The 19,257-nt window shown below is 37.5% G+C and overlaps 1 protein-coding gene across 3 annotated transcripts in view; it reads left to right on the top strand.

Moving 5' to 3' along the window:
- Slc9c2 (solute carrier family 9 member C2 (putative)) overlaps window positions 1-19,257 on the top strand; it is an 87,663-nt gene that overhangs the window by 56,396 nt on the left and 12,010 nt on the right. For all 3 annotated transcript variants that reach the window (XM_087194328.1, XM_021265410.2, XM_087194329.1), the window contains 4 exons: window positions 728-779; window positions 2,437-2,585; window positions 8,494-8,619; window positions 18,303-18,401. In XM_087194328.1, coding sequence (XP_087050454.1) covers window positions 728-779; window positions 2,437-2,585; window positions 8,494-8,619; window positions 18,303-18,401 — 426 coding nt within the window. The remainder of the gene's footprint in view (window positions 1-727; window positions 780-2,436; window positions 2,586-8,493; window positions 8,620-18,302; window positions 18,402-19,257) is intronic.

The raw sequence follows: 19,257 nt of genomic DNA, 5'->3' as shown, positions 1-19,257 counted from the left end.
AGTAGCACTGTGCCATGCATTATCTGAGTGCAGAGTTTCAGACACCTGTAATAGCTCTATAGAACAGTCTTTGTCAGTTGTACTGTCACAGAACTGTTGGTGTGGACAAATATATGCTCCAGAAAGACTTAAAGCCATAGAGTAAGCTTCATGAGGAGCAATGCCTGGGACATAATGAGCAGCCAGCAAGTGTCTGTTGTAGGACTGATTGGTTAGCCTTAGAGTGATTTCTTCAGCTAGGTAAGGAGTTACTACAGGAAGGTACTAACTGACAATTTATTTTCTTGTTATTCCATTTGTTTTTGGTGCTCCTCACAGACTGGTTCCCCAAATCGGGCTCTGCTTGTGAGAATTCTGAGTGTTGCACAGTGGAGTGGATATAATTCTTTTTGGGAACTGTTAGATACCATAACTATGTGAAATACTGACTGCACAATAGTCATTGCAATTTGGGTCTCAGCACAGGAAAAGCAGTAAAATTGACGAGAGGGAAGAATTGAGACACATAGTTGTCCTAAATCAAACTAAGTGAAATTTTCTCTGCCAAACTTCTTTTCATTAAAATTTAAAGCCAGGGGGCTGGGGATTTAGCTTAGTGGTACCATGCCTGCCTTGCAAGCTCAAGGTCCTGAGTTTGATCCCCAGTACCAAAAAAAAAAAAAAAAAATTAAAGCCAGAAATGCACTTGACGCAATTAGAAATGCATGTTTTTCTTAATTTCTTATAGAAATTGCATGACATTTTGGAAAAAAACAAACAAGATGCTATCAAAGAGCTTGGTAAGTTGTTGGAGTATCTGGTTTCCTGAAATAATACCTTACGGTTCCAAAAATTAACTGGGGGAAGAAAAGTTTGTGGATTTTTATTCATTCATTCATTCATTAAACCAGTTTTTTGTGAGCACATGTAATTGGCCAAGAAAGGGAAAGAAAGTATGGGTAGATCTGGACACTGAAAAAAGTTGCGTCTGAAAGCATGAAAAATAGGTAAAAAGGTAAAAATAGGTGAAAACATGAAAATAGGTAATGTAGAAAATTAAGGGAGTCCTATTTTGTTTGCTGTGGGAATATAGAAGAAAGAATAAGAGGAGCATGGGAGTGTATTAATGTAGCAAGTCTAGAGTCCTTAAAGTTGTAAGAAAAAGACACATGGAGGTTGCCTTTGACAAAATGTTTTGTTTTTGTAAGGATACTCCAGAGGGTAGGGCAACAGGAATGCTGTTTCTTGAACATCTGTTGTCACTGAACTTTACTTGAAACACACAGCAGGAGCCTAAGGATTTTGTGCTAAGTGTATTGGGTCTGCTTTCCTTTAAGTGGACTATGGTCAGGCCCTCAGTGGGTGCAGAAGCACCTGGCATATCATGAGCTCTTAACAATTGGACCTGAAGAAAGTAGGAACATTTTGTGCTCATTATAAGATGCCATATAGGGTTATAGAGGCCATATTTTCCAAATCTAAATGGAAAGAACAGCATCTATTGAATGAAATTGTAAATTTGGAGAAAATAGGTCAGAATATTTTGGCACCATTTCAGAAAACCCAGGACCCATTGTCACCATTCATGTATTGGCAGATTTTTATTTCTGTGATTTTAAAGAAGAGGGGCCTAGGAACTTCTGTATTATGTTTTAGATCAGTATAGAATATTAGAACATTTTATTGATTTAGTCCTGTGAAATGGAGTGCCTCTTTCCATATGATTAATGCAACTGATTATGGAATGCTTATTAAGTCAGGGATTATAAAGTGCTTTATATGCATTATCTCGTTTAATCTTATAATTAACTTGCCTGAGGCCACATTGCCAGTAAGTGGTGAGTCACTCCATCAACCCAGATATATCTAACACTAAAACCTATGCTCTTGATCATTTAATTTTGCTGGCCAGCTCATGTCAATGAAAAAATGTGTGAGAACCTTCCGTATATCAGGCATTGTACTCAATGTTAGGATTCCCGAGATGAAATAGATGATATTTGAACGTTGCCTCATTCTAATCCATAATTTCTCATGTTTAGTAGAGTAGAAAGAATAGGTGACTTGCGCTCAGAAAGATCCACCAGTCAAAGTCCAGGGGCTCTTTCATTCTTTCATTTAGTCGTTTATTTATCTAACCAACAAAAATGATGTAATACAGAGGATGAGGCAGGGAGTAATACTATAATGAGTTGCATCCTAGAAATATGTAGGAGATGCTGTGGGAGCATGGCAGAGAGACTGATTTTCCCTTAGCTGGTGGGGAAGCTAGTTTTCAATTTTCGTATCCATATAACGCAGACGAAAATAACTTTTATCCTACCAGCCTCACGGGTTCTGTGTGATACTAGAATGAAAAGATATTGTGTAAATGCTTTGGAAACTATAAACTATTATACAAACATTGGTTATCCTTGGTGTTATTGCATATTGTTTACCAAGTTAAATTTTCCTCAGGACTCATCGAGCATGAGAATCGTGATGTTGTCATTGCTTTAAAGACCAAGCAGGCAGTCCGGAGAGTGTTTGCTAAAGCTCAGAAACGTCTCACCTTCCTTTGGTCAAGAGGTATTATGGATAGACATGAGGCCAACAGTATGAATAAGGTAATAAGGCAATTCCTATGCTGCTTGATTCCATCAACCCAGCACCCCAGCCTGCACTATTACTTTCACAAAAGTATAAAGGAGGCTGATCAGACAAGGTGTTTAACCACAGTTGTAACCTCTGTAATAGCCTGCAGCCCTTGTTAATGCCAAGGACAACCAATGTCCATGCTGGCCGGTAGATGCTATTACTCAAAACGACTTGGCTGCAAGTTTAGTAAAGTTGGAGCTAGGTTTAGTAAAGAAATAGGATCGGGGGTGGGGGTGGGGCGGGGGGGGCCGGGCGCCGAGGCGCACGCAGCTCCAGGCGGGGCGGCCCGGGCGGCGCAGGGACGCGGCCAGTCCTCGGCGGGACTGGGCTTGGCGCGTCCCGGGCCCAGCGAGCGCCGGACGCATTGCCCGAGCCTGCCGGGCACCCGGGACATGCGATAATGATTATCTCTATGAAGAGAAGCCCAAGACTTGATGGATTTACCAATGAATTCTACAAGAACTTCAAGGAAGATCTAATTCCAATGCTCTCAAACTCTTTGTTTCAGTTTTGTCATTGAGTTTGTAGAGTTTTCAGTCCATATCAAGCTGACTCCAAGTCAGGGTGGCCCGCCAGCGGGGCATCGCAGAACAGAAGACAAGCAGCAGCAACACTAACCAATGTGCAACAAGCTATGTAAAAAGCCTTTATAGAACATAAATGAAATTCATGTTTAGACTGCAGTCCTACCCCTAAGATAGCACATTATTTATATGCAAGTATTCCAGAATCTGAAAAAATCTGAGCTATTTCTTTTCCCGAGCATTTCAGGTAAGGGATATTCAGCTTGTAATGTCTTGTTATGTCTTCTCAGCTCTTTTTTTTTTTTTTTTTAAAGTTTCATTTGTCATTTGTTGAATTGATTTCATGACCTACACAGTAATGGATTAAAGCCCTCAATTTGAAAAACAGTAGTGTAGATGAGCGTGATCACCTCTAATACTTTCTCTGTATTGTTTTTTTGTTTTTGTTTATTTGGGGTTTTTTTGGGTACTGGGGATCGAACTCGGGACCTTGCACTTTTGAGGCGGGTGGCAGAACCACTGAGCTAAATCCCCGGCCCTACTTTCTCTGTTTAAAGTGAATGAAAATACTTGGAAATAAAATACTTACGTATCAGCATAGATCATTGAAGAGAGAGCATTGTGCTGAGACTGAGAATTGAAATTTAGTGCTTAGCAGTTACGATTCTACCGCTTACAGGGCAGAGGAGGTGAGCGAATCTCAGTGCCCAGGAGGAGGCTCTCTGGCCACCATTCCACCTCTCACAGGGCAGAGGAGGTGAGCTGCGAGGGTGCCAGTAGCACTGTCCCCCCCACCTGCCCCCCCATCAAAATGAGAAAACACATACACAAGCCTCGAAAACAGACTTCCAGGTCACCTACAGCAACACCAAAGGGAAAAGAGATGGAACAATCTGATACGCAAAAACCTGGATTCCCTGAATTTGCAACAAAAGAGGATCTGGAAAAAATGAAATCAGAAATAATTTCTCAGATAACAGCAGATTGTGCTCATAGTGCAAGAAATGATTAATAAATCTAGAGAGGACACAGATAACAAAATAGAGGAGCTGAGGAACATGATGGAATCCCTACATAGAAAACAAATGGAATCCATAAAACAGATACAAAGAGATTTCCAGGAGATTAAAAACTCCTTTGACAGTCTATGCAGCAGAATGAACAAATGTGAGGACAGAATTTCAGATATAGAAGATAAGATTGCAATTAGTGACCAGGAAAAGAAAAATTACTTTAAAATTATAAGGGACCATGAGAAATCAATCCAGTAGCTACTGGATGATGCAAAGAAGAATAACGTAAGACTGATTGGAGTCAACAAAGAAACAGGAGAGAGTGCAGATGATGTAAAAAAACTGTTCACAGAAGTGATGGCAGAAAACTTCCCAAGCAGGGGAAAAGAACTTGACATATAGATAAGTGAGGCATACAGGACTCCAACTAGCCTTGATCAAAAAAAATCTACACAGGCATATAATATATAGGATTCCAGAAACCCAACAGAAGAACAAAATTCTACAAGCAGTGAGAGAAAAGAAACAAATCACATACAAAGGAAAGCACATCAGAATCACAGAAGATTTCTCAGTGCAAACCCTCAAGGCAAGAAGAGCTTGGAGTTATGTATTTCAAGCTCCAAAGGAAAACAGCCTCCAACCCAGATTGATGTACCCTGCAAAACTATCTTTCAAAATTGATGGAGAAATAAGATACTTTCATGATAAAGAGCACCTCAGGAACTTCATGAATATCAAACCAGCACTCCAAAACATTTTAGACAATATCCTAGGAAAAGACAATGAGGATCACAACCCCAGGAAGCACAGCAGAACGAATCTGTTGGGCGTGACAGATTAAAAGCAAAGAGGGAGAATCCAACAAAAAGAAAAAGTCATGACAAGGCTTTTAAAAACTTTTAGCTTCATCTCCCTAATGAGTGTATAATTCAATCTCGTTATTGTACTGATTAGTATTTTTCTGATTCTAGTGTTGCACACCTTTCCTTGTGCTGTACTGGCTATTTATCATCTTCTTGTGTCTTTTTAATTGGGTTGTCTATTAATGAGCTGTAAGAGTTCTTTATATATTCTGGTCATAGGTTATATGCATTGGAAATATGGTCTGTTTAAGGACTACTTTTCATTTTAATGATGTCATTTAAAGCTCTAAATATTGATGGAATCTCATTTATGCATTTTTTTCTTTTATACATCATGTTTTTTGTGTCCTAGGAAGTTCTTGCCTACCCTAAATTCATAAACATTTTCTCTTATAATTTCTTTTTAATGTTTTATATTTTTAGTCTTTAATATTTAGGTTCATAGATCCATTCAAGTTATTTTTATGTATGTAAATAAAGGGTTGAGGTTAATTTTTTATATATGGATACCAGGTGTTCTAGTGCCATTTGCTGAAAACATTATCTTTTCTTCTGCTCTTGAATTGAGTTTATATTCTACAAAATGTTAATGCTAAATAATCTTTCAAAACTCAGTGGACCATATATCAGTGGTTCTATTTCTAGATTCTCTGTTTTATTCCAATGATCTATATGTCTTTCCTTACACCAACACTGCCTTGATTACTGTACCTTTAGAGGAAGTCTTAAAATTAGGTAATAAATGTCTTCCAACAATGCTTTTTTTCTTTTTACTTTTCTAGGTCTTTTGTACTCCTACATAACTTAAATTTCAATATCCAATTCTTCATTTATAGCAAGAATACATAGACCTGAATTTTTATATATACCTTGTGTTTTCTAATCCTGCTAAATTCAAATACAAGTTCTAGTGGCTCCTTAGAGATTTCTTAGTATTTTCTCTGCAGATGATCATTTCATCTACAGATAAAGATTTTGCTTCTACCTTGCCAATTCTATCCTAATTGAGTCATTTTATTGCCAGACTATTTTGGTTTGGGCCTATGTTTCAAAGTTTAATGGACAGATGAAGAATAGTCATATCTGCCCTTGTTCCCCATCTTATGGAGAAAGCATTGTATCTTCTTCATTCATACAAGGCGTTTTTGCTGGAAGTATGGAGTACATGTCTTTAATCTGTTGAGAAGGTTCTGTTCTACTTCTAGTGTCCTGATAGCTTTTACCATGAACAGCTATAGAATTTAGTCCAATACTTTTTCTACAACTACTGACAAGATCATATAGCTTTTTCCTTTCCTCTGTTAAAATGATTACTTTTGGGGGTGGATCTTCCAATGCTGAACCAACATTGCCATCCCTATAATAAAACCACTTTCTACACACTGCCAGATCTGATTTCTAATAGTTTGTTTTGTTAAACAAATTTTCATCTATGTTCATACTTTTTCCTTCTATTATCTTTATCCAGTTTTAGGATTAGCACAATGTTGATTTCCTAAAATGAAGGGAGAAGTGTTCTTTCTTTTTTCTGCTTTAATTTTTTGATATAATTTATCAGTTAAAATGTATATGAGCCTGTTGTTGTCATATAGGTAGGTTTTCAAGCTAGGAATATACTTTCTTTAATAGGTGCTATTCAAATTTTATATTTCCTCCAGAGTTAGTTTCATTAATTTGTCCTCCAAGGTACTTCTTAGAAGTTGTCAAATTTATTTCAAAAAAGATTTTTTAATATGCTTTCTATATCCTTTTAAATTCCGTAAAATCTGTGGTAATGTCTCCTAGATCTTGATATTGTAATTTTAAAAATGTATAATTGATATTGTGTAATAGGAAGAAAAGGTCTAAAGGAGCAGGGGAAGTGGGAGGGATAGGGGAAAGGAAAGAAGGGAAAAGAAAAAATATGAGAAAGGGAAAAAAATGGAAACAAGGTCTTTGCAAATAGGGAAGGGTGGAGGGGGTGAAGGGAGGGCAGGAGAAGGGGAAAAAAATAAGAACCAAGATACTCATGTAATGGTACAAGATCCCAATGATGAATATAACTGTATTTTATACCTAAAATGTACCAATAAACTTAATGGGAAAAGAAAAAAAAGAGAAATAGGATTGGGGACTTATTAAAAGAACACAGAGTGTCTTACAGAACCCACAGTAGTAATGTGGTCAGGCTTTAGGAAGGAACTTGAATAAAGCTTTCCATTCCCTATGGAAAAAGATTCTCCATTTCCTGTCAGGCCTATTCTCAGTGGTGTCTTGGTAGCATGTGTCAGAATGATGGAAGTTCTGGTCCCAGATTCTGTCTGTGTTGCCCAGCGACACACTGTTCCTAGATGCTACCTGCTCTTCCTTGTCACTGTAGCTCTGAGTCTTGGCCCACAGTACACTGTGACTCTGTTCATTTCCTGGACTTTGTCCCTTCTTTCTGGCCTCAGAAGAGAAATGCATGTGGGACAAAATAGCTTTCTCCTCTGGTGGTCTATCTCATCACTAAATGGACAATATGAGTTTGCCTTAATGTCTATCTGAGGGAAGAAAAGGCCTACTTTATAATGTTTCTCAAGTTACAGCTCTAAAACATTGTGGTTTGTATTTATTTTTTTCATTTATCATGTTGAAGTCTGTCTATGACAATTGAATTAAGATAAATAAATAATAGTGCATATGAATAGACAGACTTATTTTCTCCTATATGTTTGTTTAGAAAAAATAATCACCTGTTACTCAATAAATGACCAATAATTGCCTAATTATGAGCAGAAAAGACATAATTATCTATCCCAGGCTATAAAGAGACAGGCAAGTTTATTCAATTCAACGGACAAAGTATACATTGGAAACACACTAAAACACACTAAAACATGTCTTGAACTCTTCAGATTGGAAAGCTTAATGACTGCAACACAGACCCCAAGACCTTGTGCTCTTCTTTGTTTTCACTTAGCTATTTATCCAACCAATAATAGCCAGGTAACATGAAGGATGATACAGATAAGTAAAAAATAACCCTACAATGTAATGAGTTCTACAATGGAGACATATATGCAAAGCTATGGGAATATGAGAAATAAAAAGATTTTCTATTACCTCAGAGAAGCTAGAGAAGGCTTCTCAGAGGCCTTTGGCTGGAACTGTATTTTCTCCAATTAGAAGGATTTAGAGAAGCAAATCATACCCACACAAGAAAATTTGAGAGAACGTTGCAGTAGGTTGTATGGTAATCAATATAAAATTTGAAAACTGAAGCTTGAGGCAAGGTAAGATACAATGTTAACTGGATTATAAAATAACAAATTTGATCTAAGTAAATAAATCAGTGAATATAGAAAATAGAAGAGAATAGAGGCAAAAGAGGATTTACACAGGGTTCAAGAAGGTATGAGTCAAACTCAAGGTTAAATTTAGATTTCCTTAGTTTTTGCCTAGTGTCCATTTTCTGTTGTAGGACCTGATCACCATCATCTTGTTTGCTTTCAGGTATTTCTTAACAAAATCAAAGCCCTGAATAGTTTTCCAACAGTAGCCCCACCTCCTACTCCTGGTCAATACCTCTCTAATATTGTTTGGCTGGAAAATAAAGATGTTCTCATTGAGTTCTTCAAGGTAAGGATTCTATTTTCTATTCTGGCTCAAATATGATCTACATTTTCTTCCCTATTTTTTTCCACTACCTAATGCAAGATTAACAGAAAAGCACATTCAAAGCACAAATCCTGTACTGACAATTCAGGGAAAACTAAAATGGAGGCCCAGCAAAGCCCAAAGGAAGAGCAGATTTCTTTCTGAAACTAAAGGGGAGATAGTTTTTCCACAGTAGTTTGCCTACTTAAAAAGAGCTATCTATGGTCCCTGATTATCACCAAACCTATTTTATTTTATGCTGTACAGTACTAGACTTCCAGGTACATACTCTGAAAGAAACATTTTATTTTTTTACAATGAGGGTCTCAATTTTAAATTATTAAACAGGCCAGGCAGATAATATAAAAGTAAAACCAACTAGGGAACAGTGAGGATTGCAGTGTATTTAAGAGTTTATGCTCTGTATAAAATTAGCTGAATTTTGCTGTAGGAATCTGGCTCTCTTCAACAAATATCTATCAAATATCCTCTATATATCAGAGACTGTTGTAAGCTTTAGGATATGGCAGTAAACAGATGAAGTCCCTACTGTCATAGGCTTTATATTACATGGATGAAGATGGACAAAATACAAGCCAACACATAAATGTATATTGTATCGGGGGTGAGAAGAACTATGGAAAAAAATAAGACGAGAAAAGCAAATATGATGACATAGTCATTTTACATAAGTGGTCAGAAAGGGGCTCTCATAAGGTGACATTCAAAGATGTTTGAAAGAAATAAGGAAGCAAGGCATGTAGATGTCTTGGAGAAGAGCATTCTGGGCAAAGGGAAGAGCTGGTGCAAGGCCCTGAGGCAGAGGTGCCTCATGTGTTTAAGGAGTACCACAAAGGTCCCTGTGATAGCAACAGTGATGGATGGAGATGTATTCAGCAGTTGCAGAAAGCTTGATTGTGTAAAATGTTTTATGCCACTGTATGGACTTTGGTGTTTACACTGAGCTGAATGGAAAGGGATTGGAAAGTTTTATGCTGAGAAATGACATGATATTAGATATCAGAGTGACACTCTGCTGCCATGTTGAGAATAAGCTATAAGAGGTCAAGGGCAAGCCAGGGAGACAAGTTAGGAGACAATTACAATAAGGGATGGAAGAGACAATGGCAAGTTGGACTAGTGAAAGTGGTGAGAAGTGGTCAGACTTGATATATTTTGAAGATGGAGAAAGAGAGGAGAGAAGTGAAAGGAGAGAGAAAGAATAAGAAGGATGAAAAGTAAGAAGAGTACAAGAAGGAAGAGGAGGAAGAGGAATAAAGAGGAAAAGAGAGGGAGGGAGAAACGTCTCGGATTTTAATCTTAAAATAAAACATAGTTTCAATTTACTGAGGTGGGAAAGAGAAGATTTATATGACAGGGGCCAAAAGTTTGATTCCAAGAGAGTTAAGTTTCAGAAAGATTTTAGACATCCAAGTGTACTTTTGAGTTAGACATTCAAGATAAGGTACAGGACTTGAATTCAGATGGGATGCCAAGATTGGAGAAAGACACTTTCGAGTTTTCAGTATAGAAGTAATATTTAAGCTAATGATAGTTGATGAGATAACTTAAAGAGTAAATGTGGATAGAGGACAGACAACCAAGGAATGCATCCTGAGATGCCCAGCATTTAGAGGAGGGCAGGGAGGAAGAATTGATAGAAAGAACTGAGGAACAATCTGTTAGGTGGGTGATGTCTTGAACGGTGTCTCCTTTTAAGAAAGAGAAAGTGGACAGAGGAGGAGACTTCCGAGCTGGTGTGCCACTGCTCCCAGCACAGAGCAGAAGGCTTCCAGCCCAATGTACCACTGCTCCCAACACAGAGGAGGTGAGCAGCATCCCCAGCCCATAAAAATGAGAAGACACATAAACAAGCCTCAAAACCAGACTTCCAGATCACCTACAGCAACCCCAAAGGGAAACTAGATGGAACACTCTGATACTAAATCACCTGGACTCCCTGAACTGGAAAAAAGGAGTATCTAGAAAAAATGAAATCAGAAATAATTTCTCAGATAACAGCAGAGATTGTGCTCATAGTGCAAGAGATGATTAATAAATCTAGAGAGGAGTTCAGGAATATGATGGAATCCCAACATAGGAAACAAATGGAATCCATAAAACAGATGCAAACAGATTTCCAGAAGATTAAAAACTCCACTGAAAGTCTACACAGCAGAATGAGCCAATGTGAGGACAGAATTTCAGATATAGAAGATAAGATTGCAATTAGTGACCAGGAAAAGAAAAATTGCTTTAAAATAGTAAGGGACCATGGGAAATCAATCCAGCAGCTGCTAGACAATGCAAAGAAGAATAACATAAGACTGATCAGAGTCAATGAAGAAACAGGAGCGAGTGCAGATGACATAAAAAAACTCTTCACAGAAGTAATGGCAGAAAACTTCCCCAGCAGGGGAAAAGAACTTAACATATAGATAAGTGAGGCATATGGGACCCCAAATAGCTTTGATCAAAAAAAATCTACACATAGGCATATAATTGTTAAGATTCCAGAAACCCAACAGAAGAACAAAATTCTACAAGCAGTGAGAGAAAAGAAAGAAATCACATACAAAGGAAAGCCCATCAGAATCACAGCAGACTTCTCAGTGGAGAAACCTCAAGGCAAGAGGAGCTTGGAGTGACATATTTCAAGCCCTAAAGGAAAACAGCCTCCAACCCAGATTGATGTACCCTGCAAAATTATCTTTCAAAATTGATGGTGAAATAAGATACTTTCATGAGAAAGAGCGCCTGAGGAACTTTATGAATACCAAAGCAGCACTCCAAAAAATTTTTGATAATATCCTAGGAAAACACAATGAGGATCAAAACCCCAGGAAGCCCAGCAAAATGAATCCATTGGGCGCGACCAGAGATTAAACGCAAAGGGGGACAATCCAACAAAAAGAAAAAGTCATGACAACAGTATGTCAATACATATCGGTTATAACCATCAACGTTAATGGTCTCAACTCACCAATCAAAAGAAATAGACTGGCAGAATGGGTCAAGAAGCAAGATCCAACAATATGCTGCATACAAGAAGTACACTTAATTCAAAAAAAATCTCATAGACTGAAAGTTAAAGGGTGATAAACAATACGCCATGCAACAGGAACCCCCTAAAAAGCAGGAATAGCTATCCTCTTGCAAATCAAGTGGATTTCAAACCAACACTGATTAAGAGAGACAAAGAAGGACACTACATCCTTGTAAAGGGAACAACCCAAGAGGAAGAGATGACAATCATAAATATCTATGCACCAAACACTAGCATGCCAAACTATATCAAACATATACTAACAGACATGAAAAATCATATAAACACTAATACAGTAGTAGTGGGGGACCTCAATATCCCCCAGTCACAAATAGATACAACAACTAGACAAAAAACAGACATGAAAAATCATATAAACACTAACACAGTAGTAGTGGGGGACCTCAATACCCCACTGTCACAAGTAGATAGATCAACTAGACAAAAAACAAGCAATGAAATACTAGAACTCAATGAAACTCTTGAACAAATGAACTTAACAGGTGTTTACAGAGTCTTCCACCCCACAAAATCAGAATACACATTCTTTTCAGCTGCACACGGGTTGTTCTGCATGTTTAAGTAAGTGCAAAGTAATTGAAGTCATCACCTGTATATTATCAGACCATAGTGTGATGAAATTGGAGATCCATAGCAAAAGAAATCACAAAAATTTCATATACACATGAAAATTGAACAACACACTTCTGAATAACTGATAGGTCACAGAGGAAATTAAAGAAGAAATCAGACAGTTCCTTCAAATAAGTGACAATGACAATGCAACATATCAGAATCTATGGGACACAATGAAAGCAGTCTTACAAGGGAAATTCATAGCACTGAATGCTCATATTAGGAAAACAGAATGAGCCCAATTAAAAAACCAGATGCTGAACCTCAAGCTTCTAGGAAAAGAACAGCAGGAAAAAACCCAAAGCTCATACAAGGGAGGAAATTATAAAGATCAGAGCAGAAATCAATGCAATGGAGACTAAGAGAATGATACAAAAAAATCAATGAAGCCAAGAGTTGATTCTTCAAAAGAATAAACAAAATTGACAAACCTTTAGCCAATGTTATCAGAAAAAGGAAAGAAAAGGCCCAAATGCAATTAGGAATGAAAAGGATGAAATTGCAATGGACTTAGCAGAAATCCAGAGGATCGTTACACCTACTTTGAGAATCTATACACCGATAAGATGGAAAACACAGAGGAAATGGACAGATTCCTGGATACATATGAATTACCAAAGTTGAACGAAGAAGACCTAAAAATTCTAAACAACCCAATATCAATCAATGAAGTTGAAAACATAATTAAAAGCTTACCAACTAAGAAAAGCCCAGGTCCTGATGGCTTCACCACTGAATTCTACAAGACATTTAGAAAGGAGCCACTGCCACTACTGTTTAAACTCTTCAATGAAATTGAAAGGGAAGCAATACTGCTGAATTTATTCCTGGAAGCAAGCATCTCCCTTATCCTCAAAGCAGAGAAAGACCCAACCAAAAAAGATGAACTATAGGCCAATCTCACTACAGATGCAAAAATTCTTAATAAGATACTGGCAAATAGAATGCAGAAGATCATCAAGAAGATCATACACCCTGACAAAGTGAGATTCATCCCAGGAATGCAGGGTTGGTTCACATATGCAAATCAATCAATGTAATACATTATATCAACAGAGTCTAAGACAAAAACCGTATGATCATCTCAATAGATGCAGAAAAAGCATTTTACAAAATCCAACATGCATTTATGATAAAAACCCTGCAAAAATTGGAATAAAGGATCTCTACCTCAATCTGATAAAAGCCATCTATGAAAAACCAACAGCCAGTATCATACTAAATGGTCAAAAACTGAAATCCTTCACACTAAAATCAGGAACAAGACAAGGATGTCCACTATCACCATTCTTGTTCAATATAGTTCTGGAAACATTAGCCATGGCAATTAGACAAGAGAAAAAAATAAAAGGAATAAAAATAGGAAATGAAGAAGTCAAATTGTCATTATTTGCAGATGACATGATACTCTATATAGAAGACCCCAAGAACTCCACCAAAAGTCTTCTAGACTTAATAACAAAATTCAGTAAAGTAGTTGGATACAAGGTCAACACAAAAAAATCAATTGCTTTCCTCTACAGGAACAACAGACTCACTGAGAGAAAAATAGTGCAAACAATTTCTTTCACAATAGCATCCAAAAACTGAAATACCTAGGAATCAACCTAACAAAAGAAATCAAAGACCTCTTCTCTGAAAACTATAGCACTCTGAAAAGAGAGATTGAAGATGATATCAGAAAATGGAAAGACATTCCCTGGTCCTGGGTAGGGAGGATCAACATAGTGAAAATGGCCATATTTCCGAAACTACTATATCGATTCAGTGCAATCCCAATTGAAATCCCAGCAGCATACTTCATGGACCTTGAGAAAACAATCCAAAAATTCATTTGGAACAAGAAGAGACCTAGAAAAGCAAAAGCAACTCTAGGCAATAGAGACATGGCAGGGGATATTACAACCCCTACTTTGAAACTATATTACTAAGCTACTGTGATAAAAACAGCATGGTATTGGCAAGGAAACAGACTTGAGGACCAGTGGAACAGATTAGAAGATGGAAAAACAACTCCAGACACACTGAGCCACCTCATCTTTGACAAAGGAGCCAAACACTCTCACTGGAGGAAAGATAGCCTCTTTAATAAATGGTGCTGGAAAACTTGGGCTTCAACTTGCCAAAGATTAAAACTAGACCTATATGTCTCACCATGCACTAAACTAAAATTGAAATGGATTAAAGATCTAAATATTAAAATAGAAATGCTGAACTGGCTCAAGAGTTAGGTAGAACTCTTGAAGACATTGGTGTAGGAAAAGATTTTATGAACAAAACCTCAGTTGCCTGTGAACTAGCACAAACAATCAACAAGTGGGATCTCTTCTTATTAAAAAGCTTCTGCACAGCAAGAGAAGCCATCAACAGAGTGAAGAAACAACCCAAAATGTGGGAAAAAATTTTCATTTGCTGTTCCTCAGACAAAGGTCTACTATCTAGAATCTATAAAGAACTTAAAAGAATCAGACCTCCCAAACTTAAAGACTCAATCCAAAAATGGGCATCTGAGATGAACAGGCATTTCTCAGACAAAGAAGGAGAAATAGCAAATAAACATATGAAAAAATGTTCAACATCACTGGTCATTCGAGAGATTCAAATGAAAACAACACAGATTCCACCTCACCCAAGAAAGGATGGCTGCTATCAAGAAATCAACGAATAACAAATGCTGGCAGGGCTGTGGGGAAAGAGGCACCCTGCTCCACTGCTGGTGGGAGTGTAGACTGGTGCAACCACTGTGGAAATCAGTATGGAGCTACCGCAAAGAGCTAGGGCTAGAGGTCCCATTTGACCCAGCTATTCCCGTGCTGGCTATCTTCCCCAAAGAATTAAAAGAATCATACCACAGTGATACATGTGCACCCATGTTCATAGCCGCACAATTTGTAATAGCTAAAACTTGGAAACAGCCCAAATGCCCATCAACTGGAGACTGGATAAAGAAAATGTGGTTTTTAAAATAAAACTGAGTACTACTCAGCATAAAAATTGAGAACTTAGAGACATTTATAGCTAAATGGGTGCACATTGAGGTGATACTCTTAAGTGAAATAAATAGGACCCACATGTATAAATACTGAATAGTTTCTCTTGTGTGAGAAATTGAAAGTGTAAATAAGGACTAAAAGGTATAATACATAATGTGAAATAGGAAGAAAAGGGGCAAAGGGGAAGGGGAAGTGGGAGGGGTAGGGGAAAGGAAAGAAGGGAATGGAATCAATATGAGAAAATGAAAAAATGGAAACAAAGTCTTTGTAAATAGGGAGGGATGGAGGGGTTAAAGAGAGGGTAGGGGAAGGGGGAAAAATAAGAACCAAGATAGTATGTAAAGGTTCAAATTTCCAATGATGAATGTCATTATATTGTATACCTAAAATGTACCAATAAAATAAGATTAAGAAAAAAACGAAACATAAAGTGATCAGCTATGTAAAATGAGACTAAGAGCTCAAATAATGTTAACAATGAAAATGACAATTGGATTTAATAATGTTGAGGTCAGATTTTTTTCTTTTCCCAATAAAACCATAATAAGAATTTTTTTGGTGAAATTTCCAAATTAAAATGTTTGGCAACCAATTAAAAATTTTAAAACATTGTGTATGCCAAAAAATGTACACTCAGGGGCAGGATGTGAACCATGGACCACAATTTTGAGGCTTTAGTTTCGAATGACTACTATGTTACAGCTTTCTCATCAACTGGTTAATATTTTTGGAATCAGAAAAACTCTGTGACAATGCATGGTATTTGGTTTATTACAAGTTTGGTTGTGCAATACTTTGTGATATTAGACAACTAGAGATATAAGGTGTTTGTTTTCCCATCATAGAGATTTTTTTTTTGCTTTCTAGAAAGAAATCATGTCAAGGCTCTATAATTTTGAATATCTGATTTCTTTTATATCTTTCTCTTTGTGACAGAAAATTTAAATTTTCTTTTGAATTTGATTTCAAATTTAGTTAAACTAAGACTCTTGGTTGAAAGTGACAGAGACTTACCTCAACTAGTTTAAGCAAAGGAAAATTTACCGAAAAGGTACTGTGGTGGTATATGTAAACAAAGAGTTTACAAAGTACCAGGGACTGAATGGCTTCAAAACATCAGAACCATCAGAAATTCATTTCTTACAGTTCTGGAGGCTGGAAAGTTCGAGATGAAGGCACAGGCAAATTTGTTGTCTGGTGAGGGCCTGCATCTGGGTTCATAAATAATCACCTAATTGTGTCCTCACATGGCAGAAAGGACAAGGGAGCTCTCTGAGTCTCTTTTATAATTTCATACACAAGGGCTCCATCCTCATGACCTAATCATTTCCCAAAGTCCAGCTCTAAATAGCATCACATAAGGGTTTAAGATTTCAAAACATGAATTCTAGACAGACAGAAACATTCAGTTTATAACACTAACTGATGCTGAGCAAAGTGGGGCCAGGTCACCTCTGGGAGATCAGTGACAGGAATTTGAGGACTCTTCCTCTACTGCGTAACTCCATTCTAAGCTCCCATGTCCAGACTCTGAGTCTGTCAAGATTCTTGAGGAAGAAATCCAACTGGTTTAACTTGAATCAGCTGTCAGCCTTCAGGTGTACAAGTGTGGCTGTCGAGTGGAGGGGAAACCCTCAGGGGCAGGGGCTGCTGTCGGTAGTTTGGAAAGTAGATCCCAAATAAATCAGAGTGGAGTGGGCTTAGACGTGGAAGAAAGTATCTGAGAGGTGTTTATTTTTTCTTTTTAAAAATTGTATCATTGTCGAAGAATTCAGAACTATGTAAAGTGAAAAATCAGATCTATTCCCCTTCTACCTTGCTCTCTGGCCCTGAGATAACCACTATGGATAATTTGGCATCTTTCAAAAATGCCATTCTGGCTGGGGATTTAGCTCAGTGGTTTCACCACCTGCTGTGCAAGTGCAAGGACCAGAATTCGATCCCTGGTACCCCCCCCCCCCAAAAGCCATTCTGTCACCATAATTCTGTTACAATCCCTTCAGTGGCCCCTCCCCTGTTTTAAAAAGAGCCAAACTCTTTATTAAGTCCACAAGACCCTTCAAGGCCTGGCCCTGGCCCCCTCTCCAGCCTGGTCTCTACCAGGGAGGGCTGCACTGTGACCCTTGTGGGCCCTTGGCAAGTTTGCCTCACTGGGCCTCTTCCTCCATCAAAATGTATTTAAAAATTGTACTTTGTCTGTATTAGTATAAAAATGAATATATTAAAACATTTTTCTCAACCTAAAAGTTTTTTATTTTCCTTTTCCTCTTCTGATTTTAAAAGAAATTAGAATGTTGTGTGAGTCTCTAAGGAAGAGTGGACCCTAGACCTTGAGGCCTGTGATTTCTATGACTTCCTGCTTGAGGCATATTGAATTTTTTTTCAGTTACCTCAACTGTAGACATTATGTTTGCTTCTGGGTCTTTGCATATTGTGAATCTTCTAGTTGGTATTTCTCTTTCTCGTCTCAGTTTAGTTATTACTTCCTCTGTAAAGATCCCATTGAACAGCCAAGAGGTTCTGTGCTTTCTGTACTACTCGATAGTATCACCTCCTGTCCTGTTTGTCATAATCATTACAGTTTATTGTAAACATCTACACAATCTAAGTAAAAGATCTGGAGGCAGGAAATTTGTTTCGCTTGCCATAGTCCAAGCTCCAAATGATGGCTAAAAATGTTTTTATTCATTAACTTAATCATTGGTTCTATAAATATTTATTCAGTGTTTATATCATTTATTGCACTGTACTAGGTACTAATCACAGAATTTATAGTTTGGTTGCTTATCTCTGTATTTCTAAAAATTATTGTGGTACCTCTGCATGTTGTCATTTATTAACAAACCAGGAATATAGTTTGTATTTTTATGTTACTTGAAAACCAGTTTTAGCTTTAAAATCTTATTTCTATTTAGAAAAGTACAGTATGAAACTTCTGTGTTGATCCTTCCTTCCCTTCTTTCTCTTTTCTACCCCTCTCCTCCACACAGGAAAGAGCCAAACTTGTCTATTTTGACTATGGAGATGTTATTTGTAAAGAAGGTGAAATTCCACTAGGAATCTACCTAATTATTTCAGGAATGGCAAGTGTAAGAAACTATTGATTCTTTACTTAAAATGTATTTTGAAATAAGTCAATCATGGTAGTGCATGCCTGAAATTCCAGAACTTGGGAGGCCGAGGTAGGAGGATGGCCATGAGTTTGAGGCCAGCGTAGGCTACATAGTAAGTTCAAGGCCAGTCTGGATTGAAAAAAGAGAAAAAGTATTCATATATACTTGTCAAGTCAGGAGTAATTTATGAGCCAAATGAAACTATTCCTGTCTAGAGTAAGCATAAGAATCTTAACAGCTGAATGTGCTTACTGTTTTACAAAATATTGTAGTTATTACTTATTCTTCACAAAAATCCTGAGGGGAAGCAATATTTTTTAGGAGGTTCAGACAAGGAAATAATACTTAGAGTGGTTTAAATTACTTACCTAAAGGACATGAGAGTTTAGGAACGAGGGAGGAGATGAGCTGCAATCAGACCCTTAGAGAGGTCAAGTAGGACGAAGAGCAAAAATACAACTTTTAATCAGGCCAGTCCAGTAGGAGGTGTGTGTGTGTGTGTGTGTGTGTGTGTGTGTGTGTGTGAGAGAGAGAGAGAGAGAGAGAGAGAGAGAGAGAGAAGGAGAGAGAGAGAGAGAGAGTGTGCGTGTGTGAGAGAGAGAGGGATTGGGACAAGAGTCCTCTACATTGTCTTGCTAATACCTCAGTAACTGAATATAGAGATGAGCTCCAACCTTAGATGATAGTCTTATGTGACAAGTCTTATCACAGAGAAAATAATATGTTTGACTTTCTGATTTTAGAATGAGCTTTTCAGATCCTAAAAATATCATGGAAACAAACTGTTATGATAAAATAATGCCAACACAATGTAGCACTAATTAAGTATCTG

Source organism: Heterocephalus glaber, unplaced genomic scaffold, assembly GCF_053883595.1.
Source record: "Heterocephalus glaber isolate CG9 unplaced genomic scaffold, H.glaber_assembly_v1.0 deba00001600, whole genome shotgun sequence".
In the NCBI taxonomy this organism is placed as follows: domain Eukaryota; kingdom Metazoa; phylum Chordata; class Mammalia; order Rodentia; family Bathyergidae; genus Heterocephalus; species Heterocephalus glaber.
Note: the sequence above shows the minus strand (reverse complement) of the source record. Positions and strands in the feature narration are given on the sequence as shown.